We start from the raw sequence: 19,409 nt of genomic DNA, 5'->3' as shown, positions 1-19,409 counted from the left end.
TAGGGGTCAACACCAGGGAAATACTGGAATGCTGTCACAGCCTACTGACACTGGGAGACTGCAGTATACCCAATGCCTGGCAGAATACTTTCAGGCCCTAATTGTGGATTCCATAGGGATATTGGTGATGTAATAATTATACAAATGGTATTCAAGGTTTGCAAAATATGGTATTAATGAATGGTGTTAAGCTTTTCTGAAATGCTTTACTTTTTTAGGTTATTCATGAGAGAGCTTGGGATCATTACAATTTCCTCAGGAATCAACACAGAGTTTTGATATTAAATTGGATTCAAGCTAGGAAGGCCTTTTTACTTAAGGCGGTGATGGCTGTTGCTGAAGCCTCTGCTGCTCAGGAAGAAGAAGTAGCGTCTGCTAATAACAAACAGAAGCAACAGGAGATTTGTGCTGATCTGAAAGCCAAGGTAGGTTCTGTTATAAATCTAGCACAAGCACATCTGTTTTGTACTGCCAAATTCAAAATGAATGCAAGCAAAAACTTGAAATTTTAAAAATTAGAGTATGGTTTTGAAGATTCTCCATTTTGTTACTCATAGGGATCCTTGTAAGTGTCATATTCTTACAGACTCTTGAACTTAGTTTGTATTTTTTTTTTTTTTTATTAAGAATTTGATTACCTACTATGTTTTAGGCCTTACTCTTAGTTTCATACTGTGGGTGTAATCTCTGCATGAACTGTGATCACATTTATTGGTGGATTTTGAACACCATCTAAGAGTTTGAACTGGTATTTCTGTATTGGAAGAACAAGATCTGTTCTGCTGTTTAGACTGTAAACAAGCCACCAGGAGTAGAGGTCTGGTGTCAGACTCTGCTTTCATTTTTAACTCTAGCAAATCACAAAATATTTGTGTGTTTTGGTTTCATCCTTAGCAAAGTGGGCTTAATACCTGTACTGTGTGAGGTTTATGTCATAATTGGGTTTAACGCTAGAATCTTCTTAAGTGGCAGTGAAACATGTTCCATTCATCATCACTACCAGTAGTCTATTTGATAAAGGGTAGTCTGTTTTCAGAGAAATAATGAGTATCTGTCTTCATTTCTGTTTACTTTTCAGCCATAGAAAGCATTCTTAAAAATTGATCCCATATTGTGTTTGCCCTTGTTATAGAAGTTTCACAATATCCTGAACGGAGATTTGCTGTGTGAAGAGGTGAACAAGACTTAAAACAAACAAACCCTGTGTTTTTTTTCAAAGGGTATTTTTCTAAATAAAATCGGAGGAGCTTGGACACAAGAGGAGAGCATTATGTTGATGCCTGAGGCATTTATAAGGGGAATCATATTTCTGGGCATGAAAGGCATTTGTTTGAACTGTTCTCTGATTTTCCACTTGCACAGAAATTATCATATGAAAGCATATATGATGTATTATTCTCACTTTATCAACATTGTCTTTGAACCCTTTTCCACAAAGTACTAAAGAGCTGAAAATCACAGTAAACCTGAACTGTGGTTAATCAGAATTTTTGATTTTGAGTTGAGTTTTTCACTGTAATAATAGTACGAAGGACTGCCCTCCCCTCTTCGTAGAGTCTTCTGACATAGGAAGGTTTGAATCCAAACAGTTTAGGGTTAGAAGCTGTCTGGGCTTGACTGAGTGGGGAATGCCTCACTTCAGAGCCAGGCTGCTGCCAAGTGGTGTGAGGAATGCTTTTCTAGAGCTCGATCTTGACCCCAGGCCTCCCTTTCTGGAATGTCTGTTTCTCTTACCTGCACTAGCACTTATTCCAGAATTGTGAATTTTATCAGCCAGTCACTTTTTTTCCCCCCTCATAAAAGTACCAGGGAAGTGTTATGTTATCTCCGTGTAGCTTAAGATTCTCACTGTTGCATTCATTGCCTCAAAGTCTTTAGATTGTGACCTCCTGTTTCCAGTAACCTGGAACTGTTTGAAACTTAAACCTATTAGGCCTACACATCTCAAGGGTTGCTTTCAAAGGTGACTTTAAAAAAAAAAAAAAAAAAAGTTGAAAGCCTGATGAAAAGCAATTCACCTGCTTCTCAGAAGAGAAGAATAAAAAAGGTACAATTTTGCTGTTACAGAAAGAGATCATTGTGACCCTGTTTTGATCAGTTCTGCAGCTGAAGGGGCTAGCGGATGGAAGCTGAAACTGGGCATGCTATTTTTCAAGATTATCCTGAATATATCTGTGTTTTTTGTCTGTTTTTGGCAGCTATATATGCATTTGAAAACTTATACTTTGCCCAGTTATAGTTCCTTTTTCAGACTTTTCTTTCCACACTTCTGAAGTGTGCACCTACAGAAGTCATACTGTTGTTGAAAGTGGTTGTGGGCAACTATCAGCTAAAAAGTAACTCTTGGTTTGGGAGTTAAATGTACACCAACTAAAAACCCATTGTGATGAGGGTCTGTAAGACGAGATTTAAAAAAGTGAATCTCCCTCTGCAAAGGAAGGAATGTAGAGCTGGAAAGCAGGGGATAGGGGTGTTATCCCACTTTTTTGCCGTTAATTGCCTTAGTGTTTTGCATTTCTGTAAGTTTAATGTAAGGAAATCTTACTGAAGCCACTTTCCCAGAGGAACAATGTAGTTGTTATAATGATTTAGCTGTAGAGTTAAACTTGGTATGCTTGTGAAGAGTTTGTATCCCGAACATGAGAGATGTAGATCTTGTTCATTACACCAGCGGGTTTCAGAGAAAGCCGTAGTACGCATATGTCTTTTTTCAGCAGTTGTAAAACGAAGCTATGGCACATACACTGTAAGATCTACGTGTCTAAACAATTCTAGAAATATAAAGGATTGCTAAATCCATTTTGCATACACTGTGCAAAAATACATGAAAATCAAAATGGCTTGTTTAAGCAGCTGTTGATGATAGGTTGTGAGAAGGCTAGGCTCTGAATAGACACCTTTCCCTTTGCTTCCAGTCAGTATGCCATGGAGTCTGTTTCATTTATTCTGATTTAAAAGGGATATCTTTTTGTAAAATTCCATGGTGCTTGGAGATAGTAGGGTTTTTCAAGAATTTTTCTTTCTCTGTGTGTCAAAATCTGTTTGTTTCTAATTGTAGAACAGATTTAGCAGTGCAAAAGAGAATATGGCAGACTACATATTTTTTATTGTTGTAAGCAATAATTACATAATATCACCTAACATCTATCTATATATGTATTTATTTCTTCTCTGGTAACAACCAACCAAGGCATTTTAAAAAAAAAAAGACTAGCAAACATGTTATTTAAAGTTATTTTAAATGCACTGGAGGTAACTGTGCCATCCATGAGACTGGGCTTTGTGACTAACAAGAGGTGATAAAACAATTAAAAAGTGAAACAGCAGCGAAGTTAATTTGTGCTTGTAACATGTTTTTACTTGGGAATGGATTTTTAAATTCCTTTTCCACATTCCGTGTCACAGAATATCAGTGTGCATCCCTAACAGAAATCAGAGTCTCTAAGGAGGAATTTCGAAACAATCCAAGAAGCTCAAGTGAAATAAATCATGAGGGCCATATCATAGTCATCTGAATGAAATAAAGTGTGAAATGGATAATACTAGTGAGGATATACTATATATCCTTAAAGAATGAATGTTTCTGATACACATCTTTAACCCCTTCCCCCCCCCCCCCCCCCTTTCCCTGGAAGGAGGGTGGGGGGAGGGAAGGAAATAAAATTGTGGGAGAACTACACCTTAAACGAGTGATGGACAATGACCCATGTTATGTTTTTGGTGCACTTTGTAGTTTGTGGATTTATCCAGGTTCAGCACAGTGCTGTGTTTTATTGAAATTCCTCTTCCTAAACAAGATAAAGCGCGTTGTTCTTTGTCAAAAGGCAGTTAGGTAATAAAGTGGGAGTGATCTTTTAAGAGGGTTAGTAGTGTGCTGCTTCACAGTTGGCTTCTAATGGCTTGAAGTACTTGCTGTTCTGCATTTATAAATTCAGTCGATGTTTGCATGCATTCAGAATATTATTTTTGAATTGATTTTATGAAAATATTTGTAGTCCAGTTATTTCCACCTTCATATAAGACAGTTTAAAAAGGACAGTCAAGGAAAGACTTACAAAAGTAGATTAAATGGGAGTTGAATCTCCTGAGCATGATGCTTAGAGTGCTTTCTCTTCCTTCACATACAAAAATGTATCCCTTTTCCTTTAAATCTTTTGTGTTCCAGGATTAATCCTCACTCCAGTGCTAACATCACTTGCAATCGATTGTTAATTTTTGGAGGGCAATTTTTGCACTCCTTATCCTGACAGAAGCTAAGATAAACTAATTTCAAAAGAAGGATAGTTCAATGGAATTGATTGAAATGTTACAAGTTATGTAAAGGATGTTGCAGATTGACTTTCTTCTTCTCCATGTATAATGAGAACAGTTGTTTTTTTTTTTTTGTTGGTTTCTTTTTTTTTAGTAGTCAAATATAGTCAAATCACTGATTTGAATGACTAATACAGGAGATCAACATTAAGGTACTGCAACTGGCTGCTCATGGCTTGGACTGGTGTACAGTTTGTTGGGTTAAAAACTGGCTGGACAGCTGGGCCCAAAGAGTCGTGGTGAATGGAGTCAAATCCAGCTGGAGGCCAGTGACTAGTGGAGTCCCCCAGGGCTCAGTACTGCAACACAGCTGCATGTGTTTCTTTCTGTTCTTCTGAGAATGCCATCACAATTCCATTTAAAATACCCACTGTGCCCCAAAACTTCAATCAGAGGAGCATTTGGTGCCTCTGCTGAGACATATCTGTCTCAGTCACCTGGCTGCTCAGTTTATCAAAACTTGTAGGATCACAAATATGTTTGAGACTTACACTTATCTGCCAGATTTAGTTGAAATTGTCCAATGATCCCCAAATTACTTGGGAATGGATAGTAAGACAAGCAGACAGCTCACCTATCCTTATGTTCTTTGGAGAATAATCTTCCTTCTTCAGCTAGGAAAGTAGCACCTCAGGCAAGTAAAATAGTATGCAATAGTACTTTCTAAAAGTAGTAAAATATCAAAGACACTGTTCATAGCACTGCATAAATAAATAGAAGTGAGCTTAATTTGCTATCCTTACACATACAGTACAAAGTAGTTGTAAATAGAATTGCGGTTTAAGGTTATGTATGAGTGAATATTTAAACCTACAAAATATTTAAACTTGTTAATAATATGTTGACAATCCTGTTGTCAAGAACTGTAACATTTCTAAATAATACTGACTGACAGGAGAGAGGAAATGCCAGGACAAGCTGTGAAGAGTAAACCATTGTCGTATTGTCTTGAGCAAAGATACTGTGACATGTTTCCAGCTTCAGGGAATCATAGAATCACAGGATGGCTCAGGCTGGAAGAGACCTCACAGATCACGCAGTTCCAACCCCCTGCCATAGGCAAGGACGCCACCCACTAAATCAGGTGGCTCAGAGCCTTGTCTAACATGGTCTTGAACACCTCCAGGGATGGGGCGTCCCCAGCTTCTCTGAGCAACCTATTCCAGTGTCTCACCACCCTCTGAGTGAAGATTTTCCTACTAATCTCTAATCTAAATCTCCCCTCTTTTTGTTTAAAACCATTCCCCCTCATCCTGTCATCTGATTGAGGAACTGAAACTGGTCTTCTGCAGCATCACAAGGTTTATAGGTACCAATCCCAGCCTTAGTGACTAAATTTACTAACTGAAAATAGTGTCTTTTTACTAGTCTTTCTTTGACAGAGGATTATTTTCAAATGATTTTCTTCTGTATCCCTTTTTCTGATGTAAGCACTTTTGTAGCTGAAAAAAATGTCTATGGTTCTATTAATGATGAAAAGTTACCTTTATCCATTTTCTGATTTTCAATTTTATTTTTTTTTTCTAGTGGTGGATATGAACTTTTGTGGGACAAAATTTAATCCTAATGGCAATAGACTTGTTTTCCTCCATTACTTCTTGCAGACCTCATGCGGAGGGTAGCCTGTGGAGCACAAGCTACTCAGGAGTACCAGTCAAAATTTACTAGAGGTGTTAACTTTCATTGTTAATGTCAGAAGGTAAACTCACTCTGTGATTAGAAAAACAATGAAACTTGCAAATGTATTATTTCTTAGTTATCTTATTATCAAATGCTCTAATCAAGGATTTTTCATATTTTTTCTGTAAGTCAGTTAGAAGCAGAGAATACTGTTAGCTTGTACCATTTGCCTGGTTTGTCATTCAAGGGACCCTATGGAGTCTGGAGGTAATTCCAGTTCTTCTTCAGAAGATTTGAAAGAATTCCCACTCTAGAAGAGAAGAGGGAACAGTTTTGTTTGTTTGTTTTGTTTAGAGCTGAAAGGTACTGGAGATTTCAGACCACTATCTGTTGTTATCATGATAGCTCGTTGTTCACATAACTACTGTTGTCATTGACCATTGATGTTGTAAACTACTTCATGTATTAACTATCTGGTCTCAGGAGCTGAAGCACTCTTTTTTACAGTAATACAGACGAGTCCTTCACCATGGTGGTAGTGCTAAGTCTCCTCCCTGAGGAAAAGGAGCAGCGCTCTCACTGCTGAACCACTGAGTCAGTGACCTGCTGCTTTGGAGCCTGTGCTGCCCTGTAAGCTCTGTGTTAGAGTGGCTGGCATTTTGTTTTTGCTAAGTGTCAAAAGTACAGTCTGTATTTCATTTTACTCTTTCGCTGTTTTGTACATCAGCATGTGTCAAAATGGTGTGGGCCAATTTGCACATTGATGAGCAGGTTTCAAAACTCAGCGCTTCGCAGTTTTAGAATGTTTAGCTTCACAGAAGCCATCTTATACCCAGTGGTGAACTACAGGACAACCTGTCACTGACTTGCATACTGATTCGTTCTTCTAACTTTTGTAAACTAGCTGTGAATCAAGGTCATTTAATCATGGTATGAATGAGATAGAGCAGGACAGAATCCAGGTCCATCCTTGTATTGATTCTGTGATGTGAAGAGAGGGAAGTAGTTTAAAAAGAAACAAACAAAACCCAAAACCAACCCACCAAACCTATCTTAAGAGAAAGCTGTCTGATATGAGGCAGAAAAACTCAGAATAGAAGCACGCAGAGGAGTAAAGTGAGGAAGGGACCGAGGAGGTGAATGAGGCAAAATTAGAAAATAAGGGAAGGCTGAGAGAACATGTGCATGGGACATGATATTCAACAGGCCAGGAGAAGGATAACCTGGATATTCCCTTACTTCTATGACCTTCTGGCTTCCTAAAGTGAGCTCTTCTGTTGGCACAGCAGGTTGGGTAATCTGTATTTCACTGTCTGGAAAAACAACAGTACTGGAGCCAACCCTCTGGGTGTTCAGGATTAGATGTTAGCAAGGATTTTGAATGCTTGGTGTTTGTTGAGAAGCTAGTGGCCAGAAGTATTTTAATCACTGTATCACAGAGCACAGACAGCAGGATGCCTGATCAACATGTTGCTTAACCTGCTGGTGTGAGACAGGAACTCATCAGCACAGGCTTCTGCACTGCTACCACCACTTGAACTAAAATATGTCAACAGCAATGATTCTTTCTAAATATTTCTACTTCGTAATGGTATTTTGTGTGGAACCCTCCCTGCTAAAATTAAATTTCTTACCATAGCTAGTGACATAATCTACTAGCAAGCTAGTAACTGACAGATTTTTTCTTTTTTAAACATTCACGTCAGTTCATAAGGTAATGACAATACGATAAGATAATACAAGATAATACTTAAGATACAATCTTAATAATACATAAGATAATACAAGAAAAGGAAAATGGTGTGTGTGATGCTCATAGAAAAGGACTTTCTAAATTTAAAAAATGATGGCTATCTTACATTGTTTTGATAAGCTTCCCCCTCCTCTGCCCTTGAATAATATTTTAGACTCCAAGGAACTGTTCTTAATATACACTTCATTTTTTTTTCCCTTTTATGAGTTCTAGTGTTCACACCCTGAGGCACCTGTCTCATTATCTTTCCATTTAGGAATATATGCATATACTTTAATCTTATTTTATTTCCAAGAATAACACTTAGCTTTATTTCAATGTGTGTGTGTGGAGTGGGGCTGATTAGTGCAGGTTTGTTTTCCTGTCTGATAAAATTATACATCACAAGCAAGTCTATAATTCATCCCAGTGTCCTTGGAGACTTCAGCTTTGAAGCAGAATTTGTCTGTGACTTCCAGAGTCCTGGCAAACAAGTTGTTAACTGGAACCATGTTAACTGAAATGCCCACTGCACAAGTGTAAATTTACTCTTCAGTTCCCATACTGTGAGTCCGGTATGGCTGAGAGCTGTTGAAACTACTGCACATGGGCATAATGTTACCAGTAGGTTCAGTGATTCCTAGATGTCAGACTTTTTCTGCAAGTCCAAACAATCAATAGAGTGTGTCCAATCATCCGTTCCTGTGAGTGTCGGGGTTGCTGTGCAAGAACTATGAACTTGGTGTTTCTGTCTGTAATCCTTCTGTCCTGGAGATGCAAGTGTCTTGCAACATGTTTTTTTTTTTTTCCCTAGCACCTAGCAGTCTTAAAAGTGTGAGTGGTAAAGGTAGGTTTTGTAATGGGAAATTGTGGGTGAATGCAAGCAAGTTTGAAAACACTTTTTTAATGAAATGCATTACTTTTCAATACTCACTGAATAGACATTTCCTTATAACCAGTTACTTTCGAAAAAAAAAATATATATATATATATATATATATATAAAAAGTTTTGTAGCACACTGTGCTGCTGCCTTGTTCCCTTTGGAAAATATTTGAGTCCAAGGGATTTATTAGCTCATTAACCCAAGTGGAGTTTGTGCTAAACTTCTGCTAAACTTAATAGAAATTATCTGGGTAAATCCTTGGTAGACTAGATCTTTAATTTATTTTTTTTATTATTATTTTTTTTCCCCACATGAGAATGGAGTTGCTCAGGCAGAAGGCATAGATCAGCATGTGCCACTTTCATCTGAAGAATTAACGATTAAGCTGTATTGCAAGTGAAGAGACTGCTGCTGGTAGTGAAAGTCACCTTCTTATGAATTTTCTATGTTAATCTTCTAGTAATGACCTTCTCTTGTTTGGGGAAATAAAGTTTACCAATTTTTAATATATCATCTTCACTGATGGGGTGATATATATCCAGTAAAAACAGAACTGAGAAGAATATCCTTACTGAAGACTTGATGTTGCAATCCTATGATTCCTTTAGCCTATAGCCTTTTGTCACTTTTCCTAATCACCTTTTACATGTGTTTTGCTTGCTTCTTTTTCTCAGAACACAATGGATAGCTCTAAAATGGCCTTTTCTTTGTAAATGGAATTCCTTACGTCACAAGCTTGATCCTTGCAGTCCTTATCTTAAAAACATGGAAAAAAAAAAAGTCATGGTTGACATGATTTGAATCCAAACTGGTAATTAAGAAGGGATATCAGAGGATTTTTTTATTCCCCTTTTAGTTATGACTTCCAGTATCAACTATCATGCATGTTAATCGGGAATCCTCGTGTAGAATTTGAATTCTAGCTGCTTGTTTTATCTGTAGCAGTGCAGCCTGCCAGAATACTGATCTGGAGCTCTGTGTAGCCATTCTGAGTCACCTTTCCTTCCAGTCATTCTGTGGCCTTTTGGTTTGTACTGTATTTTTGCTTCAGTTTTCAAAGGATGGTTTTATTTCTTGCATGACCTTCACTGTACAGGCCCTCTTTACACCCATCAGTTGTCCTCTGTTCCTGTTTGTCTAGCTCCAGGTAGTTTAGCTGCTGGAAGGAGCTTGGTGCCAAGTTCCTTGGTATCATCCAAGGCAACTTAACCTGCTTCTGATGTAAGCCAATGTTTCTTGAAGGAGAAGACCTTACATGGTGTAACATTAGCTTGTGTTAACATAGTGGGAATTCTTAAGGAAAATCTTCCCAAAGTTTTGTCATTAAAAGATATATCTGTAGTATTAAGTACGTGGTAAATATGTTATTACTATTCATGCTTTAGAGTGAAAGAACTAATAAATTATTTTTAGTGGCTTGTAGTGTACTTTACATTATTGTAATATGCAATATAGAAATAATGAACTGAAAATAGAAACGTATGTATTTTCTTCAGTGCAGCAATTTAATAATTCACTTGGCAAGAGCTCCGCTAATAATATATGAACTGTGAAATGTACTTGAAATGCTGTTTGTAATTAAAAACCTTCAAAACTTAACATTGGCAGTACTTTTATTGCTAATATGCAAGTTTCTTTTTGAAACAGGCAATAGGGGATCCAATTTTTAGTGTATTTTTAGCATTAGTTTAACCAATAGGATTTTTTGGTATTTAAACAGAACATTTACTGTTGATACAGTAAACTCTACCATTCTGATTTTGTACTAGTAGGAATGAAAGAATGCAATCAAGAACAAAAAAATTTTTTTTGTGCATTCTGTGGTCCAAAATTACTACCTTAGGGAATCATAATTATTGTTCAGGATTGTTTTTGTTCTTCTGTTCTACATGATGTTACCTCTGGAGGAAAAAACAGATGAATACAGTGGGTTTTCTTGACAAGAATATGTTGTAGGAACCCTGGAAATTGAATGTCAGGTAGTCACTTTTAAACAGCAAAAATATTAAAATTGTGGAAACGCATGCCACTGAGATTCCTCAAATACTATGCTATGCCTCACTGCCTGCCCTTTGATGCTGTTTGGCAGCAGCGCCCAGAGGCTCTCAGATAGGATTGGGTTCCCACAGTGCAATGTGTTCTACAAACACGCAGTGAAGTATAATTTGCAAGGTAAATACAGATTCAGATTTGGTTTCTGTAGGAGGCAGTCCACCATATCCTTTGTTGTCATAAGTGGAAGTAGTCTAGCTCCTTATTTTTCAAGCTGTGACAATATGAACAGGGGAATCTTTTCATTGTGGCCTGTGCCATCTTCCATGGGTGATTGTCCCCAAAATGTTCCCTTCACAGGCAGTCTGGCCCACAAAATAAGGTGAGGCTGTGGGACTAGAACTAATCTCTAGCAGAAGGATAATGTTCAAACGTGGTTTAAAAATTGAAATACTTTGACATTGGACTCAGTTGTTCGATACCTAATTTTTGGAATTTCTTACATAACAAAACATTAATTTATCTCAGCTCTGTTAAGAATGCTTTATCCTAAATTATTTTAATGCTTCATGTGGGGAATACATGGCATAGTGCCAACCTACTGAATAACATTTTATAAATATTTTGCAAATCGCCTTTTTCTGCTGTTACCAGCTTTTCCTTTTTTGTTGAAATAGCTAATCAGTTGTTAAAGGAGGTGACTCCTCTTTCACCTTACTGAAAAGGCATGGATTGGATGAATGTGGGATGGGGCAGTGATGATGTCAAGTAACATCACATGCTGCCTCCAGAAAAGAGTAAATGGGTCTTGTGGGGAAGTACAGTATAATGAAACTTTCCTTCCTTCTGTCATTCTTATTACCCACTTCCTTGATCTGCAGTGGGCATATGCATTGAAAAATATTAACTAGATTAGATAAAAATGGAAAGCAGATTATACCCACTAAGTGAATGGGTTTATTTAGTAGTGATTTAAGGCAGTGTAGGTAAATAGCAATGTTGAAAGCAGTGGAGATATGAGCTGAATTATTGGTATAGGGTGGTATCTTAGTTTTGCCTGAGAAAACTTTTTACATCCTTAATGTTCTGTTAGCTAAGGGAAGTTGTATATTTGATGCTTGGTTATGCTCGCTTGTTTGTATGAAACCAGCTGAAAATCTACATTATGCCCTAATACTGATTTCTATCGTGAATCAGAAGTCATTAACAGAAGAGCTATGTGCATAGAAGTAGGGAGAGGTTATGGCTTGTCGTGAGACACAACATATGTGACATGGAAATAACTGCTAACCAAAATGAATGAACAAGGAAGCCTGAGCTGTGTCTAGACTAGTTTTAGTATCTCTACTGTTAGAGGCTTTCCTTTAATCAGTTGTCTTTGTGACAGACTGTTGGTACAACTCTAGTCTCGGCACCTATTTACAAATCAGAAGTTCCCCTGAAGTTTCAGTTAACTTAAAGCAAGATCAGTTTAATGGGCTCACCATGCTAACTAATGGCTGAAATCAAATAACTAAAAAAGATCTCTGGTTAGTAGATAACTAATATCTGGAGAAGATCAGTAAAACATCAAGAGGATTCTCAGATCTGGAGGAAACTGAAACTGCAGCGTGTCTTGAGCCTGCTTATATTGGCACTTACTGCATTATTGTAGAGACCTTAAGAGGAATGTGAAGCAGGATGTTGGAGAATGTAAGCTTGAAGCATTTTTTGTTAGATGACTTGACTCTGTTAGTTCATTTTAGTTCAGGATATCTCAAATTGTGATGTTATTACCAAAGTTTAAATTTCCTTTCAATTCCTCAGCTGTTTATTTTAGCTCCAGTCTAAGTAGCATTCTAGCAGATTTCATTTGTTTTGTTGTTAGCTTTAAAAGCTTTGTGAATATATTTTTGTATCTGTTTTGAAAGTGATGTGGAAATTACTGTATGCTCTTTCACATTCATTTTCAAAACATTTCTGCTTAAGTTTATTAGTGTAGTAACAAAAACACTTTACCATTTTATTTTAGATTCTTATGCTGCTAAAATGCATGAGCAGACTGCTGTCAAAATTGCTAAACAAAAATTTCCATTTAGACAAAGACCTTGCTTGGAGCACAGGTTTCACAGTGTGTGGGAGGTTTCATTCAGATATTGCAGCTAAGCTCCAGAAAATGGGGTCTTATGAAAATTGACAGCTTCCCTCTAAAAGTCTCTTAGATGGTTGTCTCGTGTAACTCATTCTGTTTCTATCACTGTTCCATACTTCTGTTTAGATGGATGGTTTGAAATTTTAATTAGCTCTTTTCATTAACTGTGGTACAAGTTCTTCTGGACTGTTCTCTTGAAAGTACTTCCCATAGTACTTTGCTTCAGAATATTGTACTGCTATGGATTTCTTTGCCTACTGAATAGTTTTCGTATTCATGTGTAGCTTAGAAATTCTGTAATCAGTTTGTCATTCCCTCTGCGTGATTTAGACCCCAAACCCACTGGCTTCCTCCGTGGGATCCATCTGGTAAACAAAAAATGCTATATAAGAGAGGTTTAGGTCATTTATCCATTTTTCATTTTTACCATGCTGAGCAATTTGTTTAGACGTCATCTAGGGCTGAATTTGTTATTAGTCGGAACTGTAGAAAACCCTGCAATAAATGTCTGAATAAGTCTTACTCCTAGTACGTGGCCATTCCTTCCCTTCTGCTGTTCTCTTCAGAGCTTAGATGTCACTCTCCCAAGAAAGTGTGTTGGATTGCCTTACCTGCTTCCTTTCCTGCTTTTTTGGTACTGTCCCTACTCTGAGCTACACCACAATAATCTTCGCTTTTCATATTCCTCAACAAAATACACTTTTGTTATGCTAAACATAGCTAAACATGTGATCCTTTTGCATGCCACTTAGTTTAGAGGGACTAGCATAAATCTTAGAGCATCCACTTGTCTATTTCATGTTTCAACTTTTGAACAAACTTAGGAAATAATGGACTCATGACAGGAGAGAAAGACTTGAGTCTTTCAGAACTGAATGTGGAACTGGTGCTGGAAAGTAATGTAAAGACTGAACTACAGAGAAATTGTGTTCCTCTTAAAACAGGGCAATTCTCTAATGTTAAAGAAAAGACAGTGGGCAACAGAGAAGACATTCCCAAGTGAATGTTTTTAACATGGAAAGAGTGGTTTCAAGTGGAACAGTTACGGTGTCAAGGGATGAGAAGACGGTGGTTCAAACAAGTCTAAAAATGAGGATTCTCATTTAGTTTTTGTGGTGGCTGGATACAGATCCTTGAATCAAAAAGAGTTTTGTTCTTTCTTTCCTACTGGAGCAACTGCAGTGGGGTGACTGGAGTATTTCTCATATGAGGAGATGCTGAGAGAGCTGGGACTGTTCAGCCTGGAGAAGAGGATATTCAGAGGGGATCTTATCCATGTATCTCATCCACCTGAAGGGAGGGTGCGAATAGTGTGGAGCCAGGCTCTTCTCAATGGTGCCTGTTTCCAGGACAAGAGGCAAAAGGCACAAACCAGAACACCTGAAGCTACATCCATCTGAACAGAGTAAAACACTTTTCTGCTGAGAGGGGGTGGTTGAACACTGGTGCAGGTTTCCAGAGAAACTGTGTAGTCTCAGTCCTTGGAGATGCTCAAACACTGACTCAGTATGGTTGTGGGCAGCCTGCTGTAGCTGACCCTGCTTGAGCGGGGAGGTGGGATGGATGGTTTGGAGAGGTTCCTTCCAATATCAGCTAATCTGGTTTTTATTTTTTTTTCTGTAACCTGGAATAATTTTAACTTTAGGCATGGTTTCATATTTCTTTATGCGGAATAAAGAATTAGGATGTGGGAGATCCACTTTCAGCTGAGGGCTCACAGTATTTGTGATATGGCAGTCTTTATTAATAAAGTAATTTTAAATAATTTGGAAACCATTTGGAACACACTACTTGAACTCATTAATGTATTTGGGATGACAAAAAGTGCAGTATTGCTGGAGGGTGGGGTAGGGTGTTGACACTACATACAACTAAGGAAAAATTTTTGCCCAGTACTTTTTTCAATAGCCTGTTTTGAGGAAGTTTAGGTAGATGATTCATATGCGGTATATAGTCAATTAGGATCAGTCATATTTAGTTCTGGTTTATAGAAAAAATATTTAATCAGATGCTTAGAGCTATTTATATTACAGTACTTATGTCTAAGGGCCATTTATGTTAATACAGCATTTCTCATTAATGGAGACTTATGGGGGGGGGAAGTGCTCTGTGTGTCTTACAAGTGTCCGGTGTGCTCCCCAGATCTTAGAGAAATTTAACATTTTTTTTTCTCTGACAGGCTAAAGGACTATTTTTTAAGATCTGGCTTTTCTCTTTAATTTTACCACCACCAAAGAACCTCTACTAAGTATGTCTTTCATTAACTTTTTTTTTTTTTTTTTTTTTTTTTTACTTATATACCCAAGATACAAGATTCTGCTAAGATAGCACTTTCAAAATTCTGAGGAGAAAGATTACTTATGAAGAATAACATCTGTGCTAAGGAATACAGCAGTAATATTTTAATTTTTTCTTTCTTTAGCGTACAATTCTGAATTCCAGTTCAAAATAATTTTGTAAGAATAGCTTAAAAAAATGTTTCTATGCTGACTGCATATGTTAGTACACACTCTCAAGAGTATCTGAAAATATGCAGGTTTCCCCATGTGTGTTTCATGCCCAAGCTGGTCCATGCACTTCATGAGCAGTCTGGGAGTGGCTGGGCAGATGTGCAGCACAGCATGCCTTCGCTCCTGTGGAGCAGGCATGAGACCATTATACCCCTCATCACCCAGGGTGAGGTACCAGGGATACTAGATACTTGCACAGTTTGAAAGCTGACCAAAGGTGAAGGCTCTTTCCCCAGGATCTGTTGCCTTCTGCAGCATTCTGGTTGGAAGCTAAGTGCTGCCATGGAAATGCTGGAGTTGAAGGATGTGAATGGGCTCTGGTCTCTTAGGGCTGGTCTTCAGTCATACAAGTTGTCTGTAAACATATCTGTGCATGCTTGGGAAAGCTAACGTGTAATAGTGTGTCCTGCTGTATTGTCTTCATGTTTTTCATTTGGATCCTTGCCTCTGTGACAGGCAGGTCCAGGGAAGCGTGAGGCAGGTGGGCTCTTCCAAACTGAACAGCTCAGTGTCTGTCACCAGGCTGCAAGGACATCACCCCCAGAATTTTATTCCCACAACACATGCTACCAACTAGGTGATGACAACTGTGCAAATGAGGTTTTACTTTTTAGAGAATGCCAAGTTCTGGACACAAGGGATTTTGAGACAGATGCTTGGATATACCAGAACAGAGTTGCAATCTAGGGGTAGACTTTCTAGTCAGACATTAAGACCACTCATAAGCGTACAGAGCAAAGTGTAAAAAGGAAACAGTGATCAGCAAGAGACAGCTCTGTGAACTCTTCCTATTGTGCTGGCTAGAGAAAGCGAGCTTTATTTGCTCCTAACAGTGATGGTCACATGGAGCAACCTTTCCAAGGGGTCTTTCAGCATGTAGCTATTCAACTGAGCAAATGGATGGAAAAGTTGCAGGGCTGGAGATGGAAATGACGGGTAGTCTTTGAGCAGTTTGCTCTTTTTTAGTCCTGAAGCTGATCTGTTAGCTTGTTCCTCAGTTCTCTTCCTCTCAAACAGCTACTTTACACCCACAGTGTTAATACTTGTACTGAATCCACATTTCCATCCTTTTTTTCTGGTTTGCTGTTTTTATGATTGATTTCACTTTTCCCTGTTTGATGCATGATAAAGTACCTGTACTGCAGTGAGCAAGTAACGCACTTACCGTAGCCACCCCAACTCCAAGGATAATTACAGAGGCTCAGGTGATAATTTGTCAGTTCTCAAACTGCAGCAGCTTAATCATGATTGCGTGTCCGTAATTTAAGTTAGAGATTGGCAATGACCTGATTAGCTGCATTTTGCTTTGAAAAATAGTAACTGTGTTCCCATTCAGTTTGTACTGGCAGTACCTGTCAGTAGAAGATAGTAACATCTACATTGGGAAACAGAAATACAGGATACCATACCACTCTTAGTGGCCATGGTGGCATAGATTCTAGATCTCTTCTTTTAAAGAAAATGACAGGTTCATGAAGAAATTAACATATTATTGAAAGTCCAAGTGCTAAAAGGGAATTTAAGATCTGATCTTAACTGAGATTCTTTTAGCAATTTTACTTAATCTCTTTGTATATGGTTTTATTGCATAATACACCAGTCAACTGTGAATTATATATTAATATATGGAAAGATAGTGCTAACTAAATGGTTCTGTATTGCTCATAAAATTGCAAATTTTGGTTTAGAAATTGATCACATGGGTTTCCGTAGCAGTCTCAGTTTTGCAGGATCACAATATTGCACAAATTCTACTGCACAACTGTCTAAACGTAGTCTCATCAACCTTTTCTTTCAGGTTCTACAATGGAGAGCGCAACAGGAGGAGGCAGCTAAACTAGAAGCTGCTATAGCTGCTAGAAGAAAAGAAAAGGAAGATGAGAAAGAAAGGCTACGGAAAGAACAGGAAATGATCCGCAGAGCTCAGGAGAAAGAAAAAGTAGGATAAACTTCAAAGCATTTTTGCATTTGCTAATACGTACCACTGCCTTTAAAATCTTTGCCTGATCTAACTACTGTGTATTCTTGTAATGTATTTAGTATTAGCGTAGAGATTAGCAAATGGTTTGAGGAGTCTTGCTTCTGTCCATTTCAGCTTAAAGCTTGCCTGTACTTGCACATCTGTTACTTTATGTTCCCCCCCCCCCCCCAAAAAAAAAAAAAAGAAGCACACACAGGGACAGTGTTTGTGACTATCTCGATGTTGCAAAAAACGAAGCGCAGAGGCTAACTCTGACAGATCTGTGCTTTTTAGTAGTGTGGCAAGGACTACGAAAGCTTCCAATGCTGCAGTTAAGTATGCTGCAATGCAGCAAATGAGCCTTACAGTATGTTGTCTGCAAGATACCGCACTGCACTTTGCAGCACAAGGACCTTAAAAGTGAGCCTGAAGTACAATGATAGTATTAACCACTTCACGATACCAGACGTCTATATAACATTATTCTAAGTACTTACATGGTGACTGCTTGGGAAACGACGTTGATGCAAAAGTCTAAACTTTGTCTTAGCAGAAAATCAAAAATCCACTATAGTGAATATAAGGCTTTAAGAAAATCAGATTGTCACTTACATATCTCTGTTGACCTTTTTATTTTAAGGATATGGCACAAATTCAGGAGTTTTTAGTATTAAAATTGTACCCCTTTTTCTAATTATTTTTACACTTAAATCTGGCTTGCTTAGAGTTCACCTATGGAATAGCTAAGACTGCAAAATTATTTCTGGAAAAAAATAAGTAGGAGAATATTATGGATTTATTTATTTATTTATTTTAATGCTGATGAGTGAATAGTGTAATGGGACTACTCAGTGCTGGCATGGTTGCAAGAAGAGGAGTTGCTAAAAACTGTGTCCTCATAATATGCCAGTTAAAAGCAGAGTCAAGAAAAGGCTAAACTGTTCCAAGTAGGGTACTTTCATGATGCATGTTTAAGGCTTTAGTGACGTTAGTTTATGTCACACTGCAGAAAGCCTGGGCAAAGAGAGAGGAAAATGAAAGCTTCATATATATTACCATGTTTTCTCTTTAGACTGCCTTCTCGTCTTTATTTACTTGCCATGTTTCTGTGTAACATGTCTTAATATGAGCAAATGTTTACTGATGGGACTAAAACATGGGCAATTAGACTCCCTAGAAACTGATGGATTCTCATTTCAGTAGATTTATCTATTGCTGTGATAGGTTTTGTTGTTGTTGCTTGTCTTTCCTGCAAGGACTATCTATTTTTACAGCAATTTGCTTGAGTTGTTACTAAAACAATTTACTTTACAATGCTTACTAAAAGCAGAAAAGAAATTATAGCAGACCAAAATAAATGACTTGCAGGCTGCTGAAAATGACTACCTTAGCAGAAAAAAAAAAAAAAAAAAAAAAAAAAAAGAAAAAATCTACACTTCTAGGCATTTCCCTATCTATTTTTATAGCACTTGAATATCTTTCCCATGCTTTGTGCAAATAAGCATGTCTTCATGCCCTGTCAAACAGGTCAAGAGCAGAAGCTCATGTTGCTTATTGCTTTCCTGATAGTAGTTTTGTATAACCATCGAATTTGGTTGTATCAACAGTTCTGCAAAAGAAACACCTGAATTAAAATGATATCTGGAGAAAAGAATCTGAAGCTGCTGAAGCTTTCTTGTCTCCAGGTAGACTCATTAATTCTCATTGTTGCAAGTCTCCAGGGCTGAAATTTGAAAAGATGCTTAACTTGTAATCGATTTTATTTGATTTGTAAGTCCATTGTTCTTGGTCATTACTACATTCCCATTTTATGTTTATCCAGTTTCTCTTCTAACTGAAGGAGTTTCTGCTTATGTTGGTTACCTGATCTTACTCCTTTTCCACAATTCATCTTAAAGACTAAATATACACAAATTACAACTAATTGCCCACAAGTTGGTTTAAAAGGATGATTCTCTTTTCCTTCAAAATACACAGAATGCTGACTTTTCGTAGGAATAAAATATTAAGATTAGAAGGGGCCTCAAGAGGTCTCTAGTCCAACCTCCTGCACAAAGCAGGGTTAGCTGTGAGTTCTGACCAAGTAACTCACGTCTTTATCCTTATTTTAATTTGGTTTATTTATCCCCAAGCTTATTCTATTTTTCCTTATTATTTAAGCATGTGTGTTGTATTACAAAATTGTATTGCATATATGACCTTTTCACATTGACATGTTTCCTTGTAATTGTTCTTGATTAAGATGTTGTCACTGTTCTTAGATTCTG

General features: G+C 37.6%; 1 protein-coding gene across 4 annotated transcripts in view; it reads left to right on the top strand.

The window, feature by feature from the left end:
* The window catches only part of CCDC148 (coiled-coil domain containing 148), a 61,842-nt gene that overhangs the window by 30,190 nt on the left and 12,243 nt on the right, over nt 1-19,409 (top strand). For all 4 annotated transcript variants that reach the window (XM_032190034.1, XM_032190035.1, XM_032190036.1 and 1 more), the window contains 2 exons: nt 219-425; nt 16,981-17,121. In XM_032190034.1, coding sequence (XP_032045925.1) covers nt 219-425; nt 16,981-17,121 — 348 coding nt within the window. The remainder of the gene's footprint in view (nt 1-218; nt 426-16,980; nt 17,122-19,409) is intronic.

Source organism: Aythya fuligula, chromosome 6 (assembly GCF_009819795.1).
Source record: "Aythya fuligula isolate bAytFul2 chromosome 6, bAytFul2.pri, whole genome shotgun sequence".
NCBI lineage: Eukaryota > Metazoa > Chordata > Aves > Anseriformes > Anatidae > Aythya > Aythya fuligula.
The sequence above is the reverse complement of the archived record's forward strand: the minus strand, read 5'-3'. Positions and strand labels throughout refer to the sequence as shown.